Here is a 16,905-nt window from a genome sequence, read left to right on the forward strand (position 1 = left end):
TAAGATAAAGATAATCCAAACGTACTTGCCAGGATGAGAAATATAAAGATGTTCAAAATTTTAAAGTGGTCTTCTATCTCATTTTAAAGTTCCCTGGGAGAAAATAAAGTGAAAGAAAATAAAACAAAACAAAACCCAAATCTAAATCCCTCTACTCTTAGGAATAATTCAAAGCCCCCGATTCTTAGGTTAATAGAATTCTCTTTAATTTTCTTATTCTGCTCATCTCAGCCAGGATGGTCTCATCCCAGTGTGTGTGTGTGTGTGTGTGGAGTCATGTTTCTTTGGGCAGCTACAGCCCAGGCTGTCTCTCCAGCACTGGGAGGGATTTCTTCAGGGCTTTTCAATTTGTACTGGTCTTTCCCCACAATACTTGAAAGGGTCCAAAGGGTTAGTACCTTGGATACACAATATTATCACAGCACTACTGCTACACTCACAGAAAGTTAAAACAGGCCAATCTTCAATCCTTAGGGCAGGAATTCCAGTCAACATGTCTTCCTAAGACTCTGTCTTTAGGGTTGCTGAAGACCTTAACAGACACTCATCTGCAGTTGAGAGAAAGAGAGTGGGTGACAGATACTGTCTTGGTTGCATCTGCAACAGGATGCCAGTTTATTTCAGTTGTCCACAGTCCACAAGGATTTGTGAACATACATTCACGGGGGGAAAGCATTCACCACAGGTTAATTGTGGTACGATGGTTACCATATATGGGAGAAAAATGTCTCCTTTTTCATAGAAGGGCATGTGATACGTTTCTTCTTCCTGCAAAGCCAGGCATTTGTAATTCCTTCACAAAGACTTGTTTGATTTGCATTCTTTGCCCTCCAGCATTTTCAACATTTCTTAATTTCAAGCTCCTTTCCAAACTTTGCGTTTCTGCCACCCCAGGCTACACTGATTTCGGCTGCTTGAAGTGACTTGGGCCAGTGTTCTACTGCTTCAGATGCATTGTATTCTCTGGGTTCCCAAAGATTTCCTAGGAGAAATGCAAGCACGTATACTTTTAAGGAAATCAATTTCCAGATCTTCAGTTTTCATTTGTTTTCTTTCCTAGAAACAATCCTCCTAATAATACACAGTTTTTACTAGCCCTTCTATTATTTTCCAAAAGAAAGGCATATTCCTCACCCATCCCAAATCTTATAGTGCATTGCCCTTTTTTGCAAAAATCTTGGAGTGCAAATGGGGAGATAAAACAAAAAAGAAGCCTACATTCATGAACCATAAACCTTTAGGCCTCCATGTATTTCCATGTTTTTAATATTTCTGTTGAGAAAAGCATTAGAAATTGTGTATTTTGTCCAGTGTGCAGATTTTCTGAATCTAGAAATGTGGTAGAATGGTTGTGTGTGTGTGTGTGTGTGTGTGTGTGTGTGTGTTGGAGGGTTGGTTGTGAAAGTTTCCAATTTATCTTATCCCTTCTATTTCCATTTATTCTCAAATCATGCATACCTCTTGAGGGACATTCTCCTTAGACAAAGCAAAGAGAGCACAGGTAGGACAAATCAAACACTCAAAATGGCTTTTGGGGGGCACTTTTTAATGCAAGCAATTCCTTTCAGCTGTATCTTATGCTCAACTCTAAGTGATGTCTAAAGGTTAATGATAATATTCTTTTAAATGTAACTGGAATATTTTTGAGAAAGACCACATTTTTCAAGATATACTGGATAAAATTCACAGATACAAGTTTTGCATGATTTTTCTTTTCAGATTTGATGCACATTATTTAAGGCAGCAGTTAAAGACTATTTTGTCAAAACATTTTATGAAATATTTACACTAATTTCTACTTCCTGTTAGCAAAAGATATAATTAATTGCTGGCAACTGGACTAATTAGATTTAAGTATAAATACTTTTCTCCTTTAAATACGTAGAGAAGTTCGATCATAAGAGCTGCAAAAGACTTCCCTGGTGGCTCAGTGGTTAAGAATCCACCTGCCAATGTAGGGGACATGGGTTCGATCACTGGTCCAGGAAGATCCCACATGCCGTGGAGCAACTAAGCCCATGCGCCACAACTACTGAAGCCTGCGTGCCTAGAACCTGTGTTCCAAGTAAGAGAAGCCACCGCAATGAGAAGCCCGTGCACCGCAGTGAAGAGTAGCCCCCACTCGCCGCAGCTAGAGAAAGCCTGCGCACAGCAACGAAGACCCAACGCAGCCAAACATAAATTAACTAATTAATTAATTAATTTAAAAAAATGGTCCACATCAAAAAAATATACCTTAAAAAAAAAGAGCTACAAAAAACAGTCGAATGATTTCAGATATTTTTATTCTCAGACCTTATTTAATTATTTCCTGAAATAAACACCAAAGTTCAATACATATACACATCTATTTACTGAAGGAATGCAGTGGCTTTTATCATATTTCCAGATTTATAATTACTTTAATGTTAGCTATATATTACTTTGCATTATGAAAAGTTTAATAAATTGTTTTATTTTGGCTTTAGAATATACACAAGTAAATCAAACTTTATTTTAAGTCTATATTATTTTAATATTGACAGTTTTTAGCATTTCTCCTTACAGAATGATTTCCAAAATTATTTGTCAGCATTTTTTAGCATTTCTTGGAATACATATTAAAATTTTTTTAATTAAAAATGAAGTCAGGTCTATATTGAGTAAAAGCTAAGTTGACTTGGCTGATTGGCTTCACTTAAAGAATAGTCTTTGCCAATTAGGTTATAGGGTGGGTATTTTCCATAAATTAAATAAGCAAAAGCTGTAGCTTCAAGTTTTTTATTTGAAACAAATAAAAATGTTTTTTAAAAATTGTATTGTTAATGAAATTAATAATATTTTGATTTTCTTAATCCTTTCTGAATAATTTGGATAATCCAAGGTGCTCTAAGTGAAAGAGTAGTGGGTATAATTAAGAGTTACTTAATATGTCTCAGTAAAGTACTTCTGGAATTCTTCCCAGAAATTGAGATAAGTGAATGAATGACTCTAATGATTGGGTGACAAATGTTTTGCAAGTCAAATGGTTTCCAGTTCTTTGCTTCTACCAATTTATAGGTGTTATCAGCTGACAGATCATTAAAAATAGTGTTTGATGATAGATCACTATGTGATTACATAGCTCGGAATGTGCTCAAAGGGTGAGCAACTTGGCTATACATACTCTTCCCATTCCTCTTTTTACGGGATTTATGCGAACAAGATTTTTCAAGATTTACATCTAAAAATATAGCATTAAGCCAATATTCAATCATGGATAAATGAATTAGAAAACCTAAAAAGTTTACAAAGCCTCATTCATCTCATTAGGAGATATATTTATGATAAAATTTTAATTTTTATGATTTATAATTATTTATCAAAATTTATCATCATGTTGTATTGACCAATTGTACTGATGATAATTGTAATACTAATTCAAGCAAGGAGAGATTATTTTCAAACACTTAGAGCCTTATAGTCACAGGAATTAAAAGAAAATTTCAAATTTCAATGATAAGCATGATTAAGTGTGATCAGTAAAATACTTTGAAACTTAAATGCATTACATTAAGATAAAATTCTGAGGGAGAATGGGAATGGGAATGTAAGTTTAAAGATGAAAAGAAAAGATGCAAAATGTTCAAATGTTAAAGAGATTGTTCATGTAATTTTAAATGGATGATGATGGTATCAAGTTGTTTTGGTATTTAGATTTCATGGGATACATCTAAAAGAGTGATGTAATCATTTTATTTTAGTCAATATTTATAGTCTGCTGGAAATTACATCCTTTCCAACTTTGTTCTTTAAACTTATGATGCAAAATTTTACCTGTCAAATTAAAAATGTGCAAGGGGTCATATATTTAAAAAAAAATCTTTTAGGGTTAAATGAGAAAACAAAATTGACATAGTATACACAGGCACTCTAGTTCTATAATATGGCTGTTGTCTCTGCTTCTCGCTGAGGATTGCTTAGGCCTTAAGACCCTGTCTCCTAGGAAGGGTTTTCTTGTTATGCCCCTGAAGTCTGTTGCCTTATGCACCTACCGAGAACCCATCCCTCTGCCATGTGCTTCTCAGAACACCGTCTTCCCATACCTTTTGAATATTTGTCTTGAATAACATTTTTCTGCTACATCTTCTTTTTTTTTTTCTCCAGTAATGAATTACGTCTGCAGTTTTCTCTCTCCCTGTTAATCCCCCACTCCCTTCAGGGAGACTCAGCTGAATTTCTCACCTTTTGCCCTGCTTCTCATGTGGGTCTCTTTCCTTATCAAACTCACAGAATGAGCACTATTTACTCATCTGATCAGCATTCGCTCTTTGACTCCTCTTTCCTTTCTGATACATTCTTTTGTTTTCCAAAAGTAACCTTTTAGATTTTAGGATTTCCCTTATTGGGAGAAATAAAATCAGTTAAGGTCTGGATCTGCCCTAAACCTTTAGTTCTAAGTGATCTTATCCATTTTTGCCTCTCTAAATTGGATATTCCCACCCAGGAGATATTTTCCCATCAGACCAGTAGCTAAACCAAGCCTGGATTCAGTTATTATTTTGTCTGTCTCCTCTTTATTATGTCTAGTCTCTCTGAGCCTTTCTCCAAGTCCTAATTCAAGAATTTCTCCAAAATATTCTCTTGGGACACAGGCGATGCTATATCCTTATGTTAAAACATTTTCGCTTGAAATTTATCTAGTAATCCTTTGAATATTTCATGCTGATCTCTGTAATTTTGTCCTGTATCTAGAACTCTATTAACCCAACAAACAACCCTAACAACAATTTTTAATATTATATCTCACAATGTTAAGGGCAGAGAATTTCAGTAAGGCTTGGCTGAGTAATTCTTCTGCTCCCTGTGGCATCAGCAGAGGTCACTTGGAGGTATTCAGCTGGCAGATGGTTTAGAGAGTCTTAGAAAACTTCATCACATGTATGGTGCTTTGGAGGGGATGGCTGGAAAGCTGGTCTCAGTTGAGAGTAATTGATCAGGGGTCCTACACATGGCACACGGCATCTCCAGCATGACAGTCTCAGAGTTATCAAACTTCTTATCTGGTAGCTTAGGACTCTGAAAAGAATGTTCCAAGAAGCCTGGGTGGCAGCTTCAGTTTCTTATGACCTAGCCTTGGAAGTCCTGAAACGTTACTTCTACCGAGTGCTGGGGAATTAGAACCCACCTCTCTATGGGAGGAGTAGCGAAGAATCTGTGGCCATCTTTTTTTTTTTTTGCGGTATGTGGGCCTCTCACTGTTGCGGCCTCTCCCGTTGCGGAGCACAGGCTCCGGACGCGCAGGCTCAGCGGCCATGGCTCACGGGCCCAGCCGCTCCGCGGCATGTGGGATCTTCCCAGACCGGGGCACGAACCTGTGTCCCCTGCATCGCCAGGCGGACTCTCAACCACGGCGCCACCAGGGAAGCCCTGTGGGCATCTTTAATCAACCCATGTATATGTAATCCCTTTGCATGGCTGGGCTGCCCTAACTATATCTAACTATGGAGTCTCTATCTGAAGCTTTAGAAAGAGGCTTCACAGTATTTTCCTGCCTCCTTCTGAGGAACTTATTCCAGGCTGATGTTTGAGAGTTTACCCCTGCTGATAAATTTCCCTGGGCTGCAGTCACTCTTTCTGATGGAGAAACAAAAATATATCCCCCTTTTCAAATTCTTTATTTAGAGTAGTTAGATTGTGTGCATCTCCTTAACCACCACCCCCCCTTTTTTTTCTAAATCCCTTTCTTCTCTTCTTCAAGATCCTTTATTTTTTGTTTCGTATCTGCCTGGTCTGTCATTAAAAAATTCTGTCATTCAGTTTAATCGGTCTATCTTCCTTTATTTTGTTTCCATTCTTTCACCACTCTTCTCATGATAGAGGGTGAAGCATATTTTTGAAAATTCACCAATTCCTCCTCGATTACCTGAAAAAACTTGATTTTAGAGACTGTGTTCATTTGAAACTAATACCAAGATAGGATTTGATAAGAAACATCTATGAAGGATAAAGGGAAGGAAGCAGGAGAAGGCTGTGGAAAAACCATGTCGCGGGGCTGACAACTGAGAAAGAAAAAGGGGAGGAAGACTTGAGTAGGAAGAGATGGAATTTTCAAGCCAAAGTCACCTGTGAGAGGAGTCCCCTGCCTGCAGTCATGGACTCACAGCAGTGCCCCTGCTGTGCTAAGTATGGCCTCGGTAGGAACATGGTGGTGGATCTAGGTGGGGCTTTCAGTCAGCTGTGCCCCCTGCAGCAGAAGTTCTGGCTGCCACAGAGCAGAACATGGTAGATGCTAATGGAAGCCCGGGTGGAGAACTGTGCTTCAGTTTAGTGAGAGCTGCTCATGAGGCTGGATTTCCTCCTTGTTTTGAGACTTCCATCTCCACTAGTCCCTGGGAGGTCCTGCCGGCACTGAGGGACATGGAATCGCTGACTTTGGTAAATAGGGAGTCAGACTCACAGGGGTTAAGGTTTAACTCCACTACATACCATATGTGTAACCTTGGGCAGATTTCTGTGTCTCAGTTTTCTCAACTCGGAAGGAAATCTTGAACAAAACTTTTGAGAGCCCTTCTAGCTCTGACGCCTTCCAGCTCTGACGCATTGTGATACTTAGAGCCTTGATGATTTCCGGGGAGCCTTTGATCTCTTATCTTTCCAAATTTATCCTTGTGAAAAGGATGCTTACAACTTTTCATTGTCAGAGAGCTGACTCACTGAGACAAATCTGAAGTGTAATTATGGTATATGTGAGTATAGACGTTAACAAGAAATTATCCTCAGACATAAATGGTCTAATAGCAGCAAATGATTGCAAAAGACAGTGGGTTTGAATAGTTTAACATAATGCTAATTTGCTTCAAGTGCAAACACTAATCAGGAACATTAGGTAATTATCATTTAGGTACAGGACCCCAGTATATGAAATCTGCATTTGCATGTTAGCACTGATATCACTTACATAACTGCTTACAGCAAAGATAGGGAATGATTCTAAGAAGTACATTCATTATACAGATTTGCAGTGACAAATCTTGGTTATTAATTTTACCTTTTGTTAAATATCTTACAGGCGACATCTATCCAATCTTAGGAAATAATTTTTATATTTAATATAGTTTGATTAATTACACACAATCTTAGACTGCTATATGTAGAAGATTGGCATATTGCTATGTGTGGAGAATTCTGAGTTTGAATAAAGAAGAAAAATGGAAGAGCTATTTACCTTGAGCCTCAAACCCCTTTAATTTAAATCATTTTACAAATGGGGAAACTGAGGCCTAGGGACTTTATCTCAAATGCCCAAGATCTCAAGATAAAAACTGCTAAGAATTTTATTTTGCTTTCGTGTGCCAGATACCTTTAGAAGTTCTTTATATATATTAGCAACTTTAAAAGATGAGTACAACAACCATAAGAGATAGACACTGTTATTTCTGCCATCTTACAGATGAGGAAACTAAGGTGCAGAAGGGCTGAGTTACTTGCTCTAGGGAGCTTAGAAGTGGCAGAGCCAGAATTTGAACCCAGGCAGCTTGACTCTGGAGTCCATACTTTTATTAACCATACACATACTTCCTCATCAATATAGTGTGTTAAAAAAAGGCAGGCCGGCTTTGGAACTCAGATCTCCTAGTTTCCTTGTGTCTTTTCCATAACACCAGTATGAATTTGAAACAAATCCATTTTAATATTTTAAAATAAACACGGCAACTGAAATTGCACAAGTGGCTTCCCAGAGGTCCTACTTTCTCGCACGAGGCCCCCAAAGGCAAGTCTCCCCAGTCTCCATCTCCACACCTCCCAGGAGAAACTCAAGCAATGAACATTAATTAGCAGGTAGGAGTCATCTATAATTGATGAATCACAACCTTCAAAACAAATGGCTGATTATGAAGTGGTTTCAAGTTACATGAAAAGCTTTTTCCCAGAAATAAGCTAAACTCTTCTAGGAATAATCTTCACATCCCACTTGTTGATGAATTTTCCATTTGCTCTTCTTCCTGAGCCTCCCAGGGTCCTGTGCTTGGTCCTTCCTGGCCCTCTTACCACCAGCCTTAGATCCTTCAGCTGTAATTAGTGGCATTCCTCACTGAGCTACCCACTCTTTGACAGGATTCCAGGTTGCTGTGTTGGCCTGGCTGTCCACCTAAGGCAAATGTCCTCTGAGCAGGAAGATACTGCAGAGTAGAATGTTTCTCTTGACTCATCTCTTGAACCCATCACCCAGCTGGACTTTGCCATTAGATAATGGTCATCCAAAATGAGCAAATTCTTTGGTCATATCTGTAGCAGCTCATTGGTTTTCAACTTGATGGTTTGTTTATATCACCGATGGTTTCTGTTCTCATCAGGAGCCAGTAAAATAGCAAAAATGTGCTTGCTGAGCCCATCAGTGATGAGAGCTGATTTTCTGACTGACTAGAGTGGGGTGCATTGGTTGTCCATGCCCCAGGGGTATGAAATTATCCCATATTTCTGAAATGTAGCTCAGACCTCATCCTGACTCATGTCTTTCCCTAAGTTAGAACCTCATCACCCCCATCATGGGGTAGTGGAGGTGGGGCAGGATTACAGATTTCAGGACGCTCTTCCATTAAGGAAGGTGAGCAGAAGGTAGATGAGTGATTAACCATCAGACTTTGCTCTCTTTTCTTAGGCACTGGTGAGAAAAATCGATGCCTCGGACAATATCTACACCACAGAATCCACCACAGGGAACCTGTTCAGCCTGACCCAGGAGGGGGCTCCCTTGTGCCGCATCATAGCCAAGGTGAGCTTCATGGATGGGGGCCAGGGTGATGGGCCTGGGGAGAGTGTGAGGAAGCTAGTTTGGCGGGGACAGCTGGCTTAGGAGGCCTGTCCTGGCTCTAGCATTTGCTTGTTATGTGACCTTGGAAGAGTTACCTCCCCTCTCTGGGCCTTGGTGTCGCCATCTTTAATAGTGGCTAACTCCTCTGATTTCATTTCCCACTTGAGACAAGAAGATAGTGCCCCTGGAGCCTCTATCATCTTTCTTCACGTGGTGTCTGTTATAAATATCAACCCTCCTCCCTCATCTTCACATATCCCACCAAACCCAAACCAAACATATCTTCCAACTTAGGCTCTTGGCTGGATCTTAAAAATGCCTGCTGTCACTGCACTACGACATGAAGGAAAGACAAAATTGAGGGCAGTGGTTTTCATTAATTACATGGGAGTTGTAATTCATTAGCTTCATGGTCCATTTGCCCCTGCACTCATTCTAAGTGTTGGATCCAAACACTTAGAAAAAATATAGGCAATTGGTAGCTCCCTAGGGAGCTTGCTAAGGCCTTCTGTTTTATTTTGCCCCCCCTTTTTTTTAAACTTGAGAAATGACATTACCATTGGGGATAGAATAATGATCTAACTGGAATCAAAGTTATATCCTTCAATAGACTTAAGATGTCAGTCACAAGAAGATGCTCCAGCTCTGTGGTTCCCAGTCCTAACCCTGCATCACAATCCCTCAGGGAGTTTTTGGAAAACACAACATAAATGGTTTGTCGCCCTCCAAGATTTACCGAGGTCCTGGGATAAGACCTGGGAATCCACATTTTAATAAGCTCTACAGGGGATTCTGAGGCATGGCCACTCTCAGCATCACTGATCTAAGCCTTTAAGGAAATCTGGAAGAGGAGGGTAAATGCTTGTCAACTCTGGTCAAGGGAGAAGTAAATTGTATGCAACAGCAGTAGCTAACGTTTGAGGGTGCTTTCCACTGTGCTTAATGCCTTGCAAACGTTATTTCTTTTAAATCATAAAATCATCCAAACAAGTAGTTATCATGTTTTTCCCATCTATAGTTGAGGAAGTGGTTTGAGAGGCTTACTCAAGGTCACACAACTGATAAAGAATGGAGTCAGAATTAGAACCCAAGTCTCTTTAATTCAGAGTTCATGATCCTAAAGCCCACAGTGGTGACTTCTGGTTCAATCCTTGGCCCTTCAGCTTCTTGGGCCAAAGTGTGACTCAGAAGTTCTCAACCCTGTAGGCATATTAGCATCACTAGGGAGCTTTAAAAATCTCCACCAGGGGCTTCCCTGGTGGCGCAGTGGTTGAGAGTCCACCTGCCGATGCAGGGGACACGGGTTCGAGCCCTGGTCTGGAAAAATCCCACATGCCGCGGAGCGGCTGGGCCCGTAAGCCATGGCCGCTGAGCCTGCGCGTCCGGAGCCTGTGCTCCTCAACGGGAGAGGTCACAACAGTGAGAGGCCCACGTAACGCTAAAAAAAAAAAAAAAAAAAATCTCCACTAGTAAATGGCCAAGGTGAATTTGAACCTGGCTGTTTGACAGCAAAGGCTATGCTCTTGTTTGCTGTTCTGAACTGCCTCTCAGCAGCCCGGCTCCCTCCTCTTCCTCCTGTCTGCCTTCTCCTTCTCATCCCCATCCTCCCTTGCCCTCCTCCCCTCTCCACAACCTTTATTATCTACTGCATCCTTTCTATATGTCAAACACTGCCCTAAGTTTTCTCTTCGTCATCTCATCTGATCCTCCTGATAATCTAATGATGTGTTATAATTATAATTCCCATTTTTAAGATACGGGAACAGAGGCTCAGAGAGAAGTTCATGCACATTAAATGCAGATGGGATTTTAACTAGATCTGCTGACTCCAGAATTTTAATCTCAACCTTCTTCTGTCTCCAGTCCTTGAGGGAGAGTAGACAGAGGGTTGATGCAGAGAGATGATTCCATGATGACTCCCATCTTCCCAGCCTGGAAGATGGAGAGACTAGGTCCTCCAGCAAAATCAATGTTTGGGTTTCCAGTCCTGACAGTGACAAAGGGGCTGGGAGTTCCTGGTATGCCCTGCACAGCATCCTCACCTCCGATGCTCAGGAAATATGCCCAATATGGTGACAAGTGTGGGGCAGCTTGCCCCAGTGGCCTTCCTCATTCACCTCCATGGAGCCCAGTGTGGTCTGTCCTTGGGTCCTTCATGCATCTGAGCTACCCCCATGAGATGATTTGGGCAACCTGTCTGAGGTCTATCCTCTCATCCCCTTGGGTTCCTCTGATGGCCAGGAAATAAACCCAGTCCTCCCTATGACGGTGGTGGCAAATAATCCCATCCCTTCCTGAGTGCAGTGCACTGAGAACTCCCCTGTGCGTTGTTGAAATTACCCCCTCCTCGCCACTCCAGCTCCTCTATTATCCTCCTCCCACCACTAGCCTACACACCCTGCAAGTGGCCTCCTCCAGCTTTATGACAGCTTACCCTGAGCCTGTCTGAATAATGCATACCATTATACAGCTGGGCTCCGAGCCCAGAGCTTTCTATAAAATTAAACAAGCTCCAGCCAACAGTGCGATTCCACAAGCTCAGGCAGTTCCTGGTCCCACTCTAAGCTGAGTGCTTCTTTTCGGTCCTTGATGGGGGCTTCACATTCCATCTCACTTTCTATCTCCTCTCCCTCCCACATATTCCAGCCCTTGGGACACCTTTCATGAGGGTATGAGACACCCTTCTAACCAGGATGCCTCCTGTGACCTGATCCCAACCTGGCTGTCCAGGTCCACCCTCACTGGGTGCTCGGCCCATTCACAACATTAACTCACTGCTCCTTCAACAGCTGAGTCAGGTAGCTGTCACGACCCCATTGTTAACCAAAGATTGCCAGCAGCAGAGCCAGGATTTGAACCAGAATCCCCTCAGTCTGGGTTCAGGATTCCCCCCTTCTTCTCCTAGTAGCTAAAAATGCTAAGACCATTTTTCACAGGCTTGGGAAAGGATGTAATGAGAATACAGTGCAAATGGATGCAGAGGCTTAAATATAGTTATGCTAGACTTGGTGTCTCCTGAGCCAGAGGAAGGCTGCCACACTGATCCTGGCTCTCTGCCTCCCATTCTTTGGCATCATTTCTTCATTGTCTGCTCCAGACGTAAATATCTATCTATCTATCTATCTATCATCATTGTACATATATAAATAAGATTTGTACTATATATGATTAAATACACACACATATAAACATGCATATATATATATATATATATATATATATATATATATATATATTTACATCTGGTGGGAGGTCTTTAATAGCCAACAAGCCTGACCAGGGAGACTTTAGGACTCCTGTTCTTTCTTCTTACTTTAAAGAGTAATTTGAGCTTACGTCAGTGACTCTCTGGGTAAGGTCTTTATGTGCAACCCTTATCAGATGTCCCAGGAACCGTGGGAAAGTAGGCAGGCAGGGATAAAGGACTGTGGAGCAAGAATTCAGAGGGGTAAGTGTCTTGTCCCCATACCAGAGCATATTTTTTATCAGAGTAATGATGTGCATTTAAAATCACATCATTTTAAGTGACCCTTTGACCCTTCTATAACCGTCCTCCTTCAGATTATGTCAGGAGTTCCTACTCTGTGCTCTTTTAACCCTGCAACCCCTCCCCATTTCAATGCACAGCTACCCAGATCTCTTCCTGCTTTTAACGTTGTCTGCCAGACAAGGAGCTCAGCATGGATGGGGACTGAGGCAGTGCCCAGCAGAGGGTCTGGCATATAATAAACCATTAATATTTTTGTGCTGCCTGAACAAATTTACCAGTCCTAAGATATGACCCTTTCCCACCAAATAAACTACCCTAAAAGGAAGGAGGAATATTATAAAATGTCAGAAATTCTGAACTCCCCCCGAATTGGATACTTTCATCTTGGTCCCTGCAGTGATGAGCAAAGGGCCCGGGGCTTATCACTGTGGGGTGCGGGGAAGGGGAGATCTGGGGTGACATTTCAGTGTGGCTGTGCTGGGTCGTAGTGTTCATTGCTGCTTCTTCTGGTTACTCATACATGATCCTTTCAGTCATTCACTGCTGCGGCCCTGGGGACACAGAACGGTGCCTGTTTTGTGCATAGTACATTTTTTGTTGAGAGAGTTCTGAAAAATCTGACTGGGGATGGTAATTTTGCTGAACCCACCTCCTTCTTCCTGTAACATCTTTCTCAGTTTGGGGAACCGAGGGTAGCGGGCATAGTTAGAGCCAGGAGTGGTGTGGTTAAAGGCAAGTGCCCCTCAGGACCAAGTTCACACCACTCGCTCATGCATTCTTTCCTGTTGCCACCCCTAGGCACCCCTCCAGCCCTCAGGGAAGGGGAGAGGGAGGAAACAGGGCAAAGCCAGATGTGGGATAGCCAGCTTCCCCTGCTTTGGACGTGGATGTCCACGGTGGGGTTGCCACCAGTTTGCTGGACGTGTGGTGAGTCGCCTTTGTGATCTGTTGGTCTCTCTCACTTTGCTCCGGGAGCCAAGGCGGATTCAGTGATTTTTCTACAGAATAAATATGTCCAGTTAGGATGAGCGCCTCACTCCCAGACTCTTCTCAGAAATCCTCTCAGACTTCTCCTGGGAGGTCACCATAAGGTCTCAAAAAGGAAAAGTACAGGTTCACATTCAAGAGCTCGGCTGATCAATCCTAAAGGTTTTTTCTTTTTTCCTTTTACAAATTGGAGTGAAGGAGTGAAAATAAGACCAGTGTGGATTTGGGGCGATTATTTCACCCATCTGGACTTCAGTTTTTCCCATCCCCCATATGGAAATAAATTATAGTATTGAGGTAAATAAAGCTCCTTTTTGTGTGCCTGCCATGGTGGTGGGAGCATCTGAGAAGTAACAGGTCGTCACTGGCGTAGTGAGAACCAGCACGAGGCATCTAGGTTTCAGTTCCCTCCATCTGCCTCAGACTTGTTTCTAGAACCTGTTTCTGACAACTCCAGGCTTATTCCATGGCGGCTGCTGAGGGGTATCCCCAAAACACACCTGCTGAGTGAGGGGTATCAGTAATTCTTGAGTCAGCCCCTGGAGAGGTCACACGGTGAGTTCATGTGACATTTTCTTTTTCTCGGCAGGAGGGTGGGGTCGTGGCGCTCTTCAAGGTCTGCCGGCAGGACAGTTTCCGGTGCTTGTACCCCCAGGCGCTCCGCACGCTGGCCTCCATCTGCTGCGTGGAGGAGGGTGTCCACCAGCTGGAGAAGGTAAGGGTGCAGCTGGCTGGCTGGGCGGGGCCTGAGGTCCCTGAGCGAGTGGGGGAATGGGGAGAGCGACCTCCTGGTGGACGTCTGGCAAGAGCAAGTCCCCTGAGTCCCTCCTGTTCCCAGGCATCATTCATGTGGGGCTGCTGGGATCTTGACTGTGGTTGATGAAGACATGAAGGGGGCCAAGACTGAGGAGCTCAGCGGGAAAGGCAGGGTCCAGAGGGACACTCAGCACTTCCTGGGTGGAGTGGCCAACAGAGCCTGGTTGGCGGGGCAGGGTGGGAGGTGGGGGGGAACACAGCAGGAGGCAGGCAAGTCAGGTGGGGAGGGGTGTCGAGGTTAAGGGCGGTTGGTCCTTCTCTCGTGGCAGGACCCCAGCAGAAGGAAGAGGATCCAGCTCCTCTGGGGACAGATTAGGCATGAGCAGGGTGGGCATGGGTGCCTGGGCAAGCAAGTGGGCTCCACCCAAAGAGGGCTTGGGTAAGGGAAAGGGAAACTGGAGTCCAAGCACATGATGGGTCAACACCACTGGGGGTGGCCAGGATTGGAGGGAAGGTGGTGACTTGACAGTCCCAGGTGCCTAGCTCCAGGCCAACCTAGGGCAACGTGACCGATTCCAGCTACCACCTCCCAATTACCCCAGGTTGTAGGGCTGCTTCAACACTTCTGCCTGAGTGGGTCTGAGCCTGCAGCTGGGTCCTCAGGGATGTTAGCAGGAGGGCTGGGAGGCTAGTGCTGACACTTGGGGATTTCTCAACCACATTTCAAGGAAAGATGCTGAATTTTTTTTATGGAAGAGAGATAGAAAGGCCTGGTATGACCTGGTGACAATTGTGGTGCCTGCAGGGTGAGGGGTAGGTACCTTGAGTCTGTTCTCGTGACTGGTCTAAATGGGGATGGGACAGCAAACTGCTCCCCTTCCTCTGCATCCGTGTCCCACAGTCTGGTCCTGGCTGCCCAGAAAACCTCCACCCTACCCTCAGTTTCTTTACTTTGGTCTGGACTCCTAGACAGATGGTCATTTTCCATTCTACCCTGACTCTTTCTAAATCTGCTCAGGTTATGGGACAGAGTCACAGGATCACAGGCTCTGAGGTACTTTTAGCTGAGGATGGAGGGTGCATGGGAAATCTGCTCAGTTTACAGATGAGGCTATGGCTCAGATTGGGGAAGTAATTTGTCTGAGGTCACACAGCAAAGTGGTGAAGGAGCTAGTGCCAGCCCTCTAGACAGAGTTCCCCCTTCCCATGGGGTCAGAAGCCTTTGTATGTGTGTGTTTGCTCAGGTGGTAAAATGGAGGAGAGAGGCAGTGGCGAGACAGACAGACTCCATGAAGCAAATGCATTGAGCATTTCCAGCTTCATGTGCTGAATAATCCTCTCTTCTCCCATAAAATCTTCTTCCTTAGACGGTGGGAAATGGCCATACACGTTTTTTTTTTTTCGGCTTTTTTTTTTTTTTTTTACATCTTTATTAGAGTATAATTGCTTTACAATGGTGTGTTAATTTCTGCTTTATAACAAAGTGAATCAGTTATATATATACATATGTTCCCATATCTCTTCCCTCTTGCATCTCCCTCCCTCCCACCCTCCCTATCCCACCCTTCTAGGTGGTCACAAAGCACTGAGCTGATCTCCCAGTGCTATGTGGCTGCTTCCCACTAGCTATCTATTTTACGTTTGGTAGTGTATATATGTCCATGGCACTCTCTCACTTTGTCACAGCTTACCCTTCCCCCTCCCCATATCCTCAAGTCCATTCTCTAGTAGGTCTGTGTCTTTATTCCCATCTTACCCCTAGGTTCTTCATGACATTTTTTTTCTTAGATTACATATATATGTGTTAGCGTACGGTATTTGTCTTTCTCTTTCTGACTTACTTCACTCTGTATGGCAGACTCTAAGTCCATCCACCTCACTACAAATAACTCAGTTTCGTTTCTTTTTATGGCTGAGTAATATTCCATTGTATATATATGTGCCACATCTTCTTTGTTTCTCATCTCCTTTCATGCTGGTTGGCAGGAAGAAGGGGAGGAAAAGGTAGAAGGGACTAGAATCACCAGTTCTCCAAAAGCAGTGCATTTCTTGGCTTTAGAGAGTTTGCAGAGCAGCAGGAAAACCTCAATCCAGGGAAGAAAAACAGCAGGACTTTTTTTTGCTCAGAGTGAAAACCTGTGCAGCTGGAGAGGCTGTGGAGGCAATTTCTCCCGCGGGGCTCCAAAGCCAGAGGGCGCCAGTGCGTCTTTCCCAGGCCAGATGGGCCACTGGCCTGGGAGCCAGCCCCTACCCACCGGGCAAGAGGACGGGGGACACTCAGCGCCTGAGGGCTTACTAAGCGCCCCGTGCTGAGCTAGCCCCTTACACGCATGCCCTTCATTAACCCACCAGAACCTCGTGAGGTGAGCACTATTCATATCTCCACCTTGAAGACGAGGAATTGAGTCTCAGCCAGTGTAAGTGACTCACCTAAAATCACAGAGTAAGTTTTGGAGCCAGGATTTGGACCCCGTCTGCTTGTCTAATGCCCAGTCGACCTCACTGACTCACTGGTTTAATGGATACTCTCAGACTGCCAAAAAAAAATCCCTGCAGCTAAACCCGGACCACCTTGCTGTTTCTGGCCAAAGTCCTAATTCTCCCACCCCCAACTCGCACAGGAGAAGGTCACCGTCTCCGGGCTTTCCCCTCCTCCAGGTCAGATTACTTTCCATACACAGATACTTCTGAAATAACTCTGTGCCCGGCAGTGAGCAGGAGGGAGTCTTGTCAGAAGGGAGCCCCCGTGTGGTCGGAAACAGCTACTACAGCTCTGCAGTCACAGAGCTTGCCAAGTGTCTTCACAGGCAGCCTGATTCCATTTGATATCTGCCTTGAGTGCACAAGCATCCCCATTATACAGACGAAGAAACCGAGGCCCAGAGATGTGAAGTGACGT

The 16,905-nt window shown here is 43.6% G+C and overlaps 1 protein-coding gene across 2 annotated transcripts in view; it reads left to right on the forward strand.

Moving 5' to 3' along the window:
- INSC (INSC spindle orientation adaptor protein) overlaps nucleotides 1–16,905 on the forward strand; it is a gene marked incomplete at both ends in the record, with an annotated part of 126,539 nt that overhangs the window by 69,267 nt on the left and 40,367 nt on the right. The window contains 2 exons of one of the 2 annotated variants that reach the window (XM_079708895.1): nucleotides 8,621–8,734; nucleotides 13,840–13,965. In XM_079708895.1, coding sequence (XP_079565021.1) covers nucleotides 8,621–8,734; nucleotides 13,840–13,965 — 240 coding nt within the window. The remainder of the gene's footprint in view (nucleotides 1–8,620; nucleotides 8,735–13,839; nucleotides 13,966–16,905) is intronic. The other variant, XM_079708896.1, reaches the window with a different exon arrangement.

Source organism: Hyperoodon ampullatus (genome assembly GCF_949752795.1).
Source record: "Hyperoodon ampullatus genome assembly, chromosome: 7".
Classification (NCBI taxonomy): Eukaryota; Metazoa; Chordata; class Mammalia; order Artiodactyla; family Ziphiidae; genus Hyperoodon; species Hyperoodon ampullatus.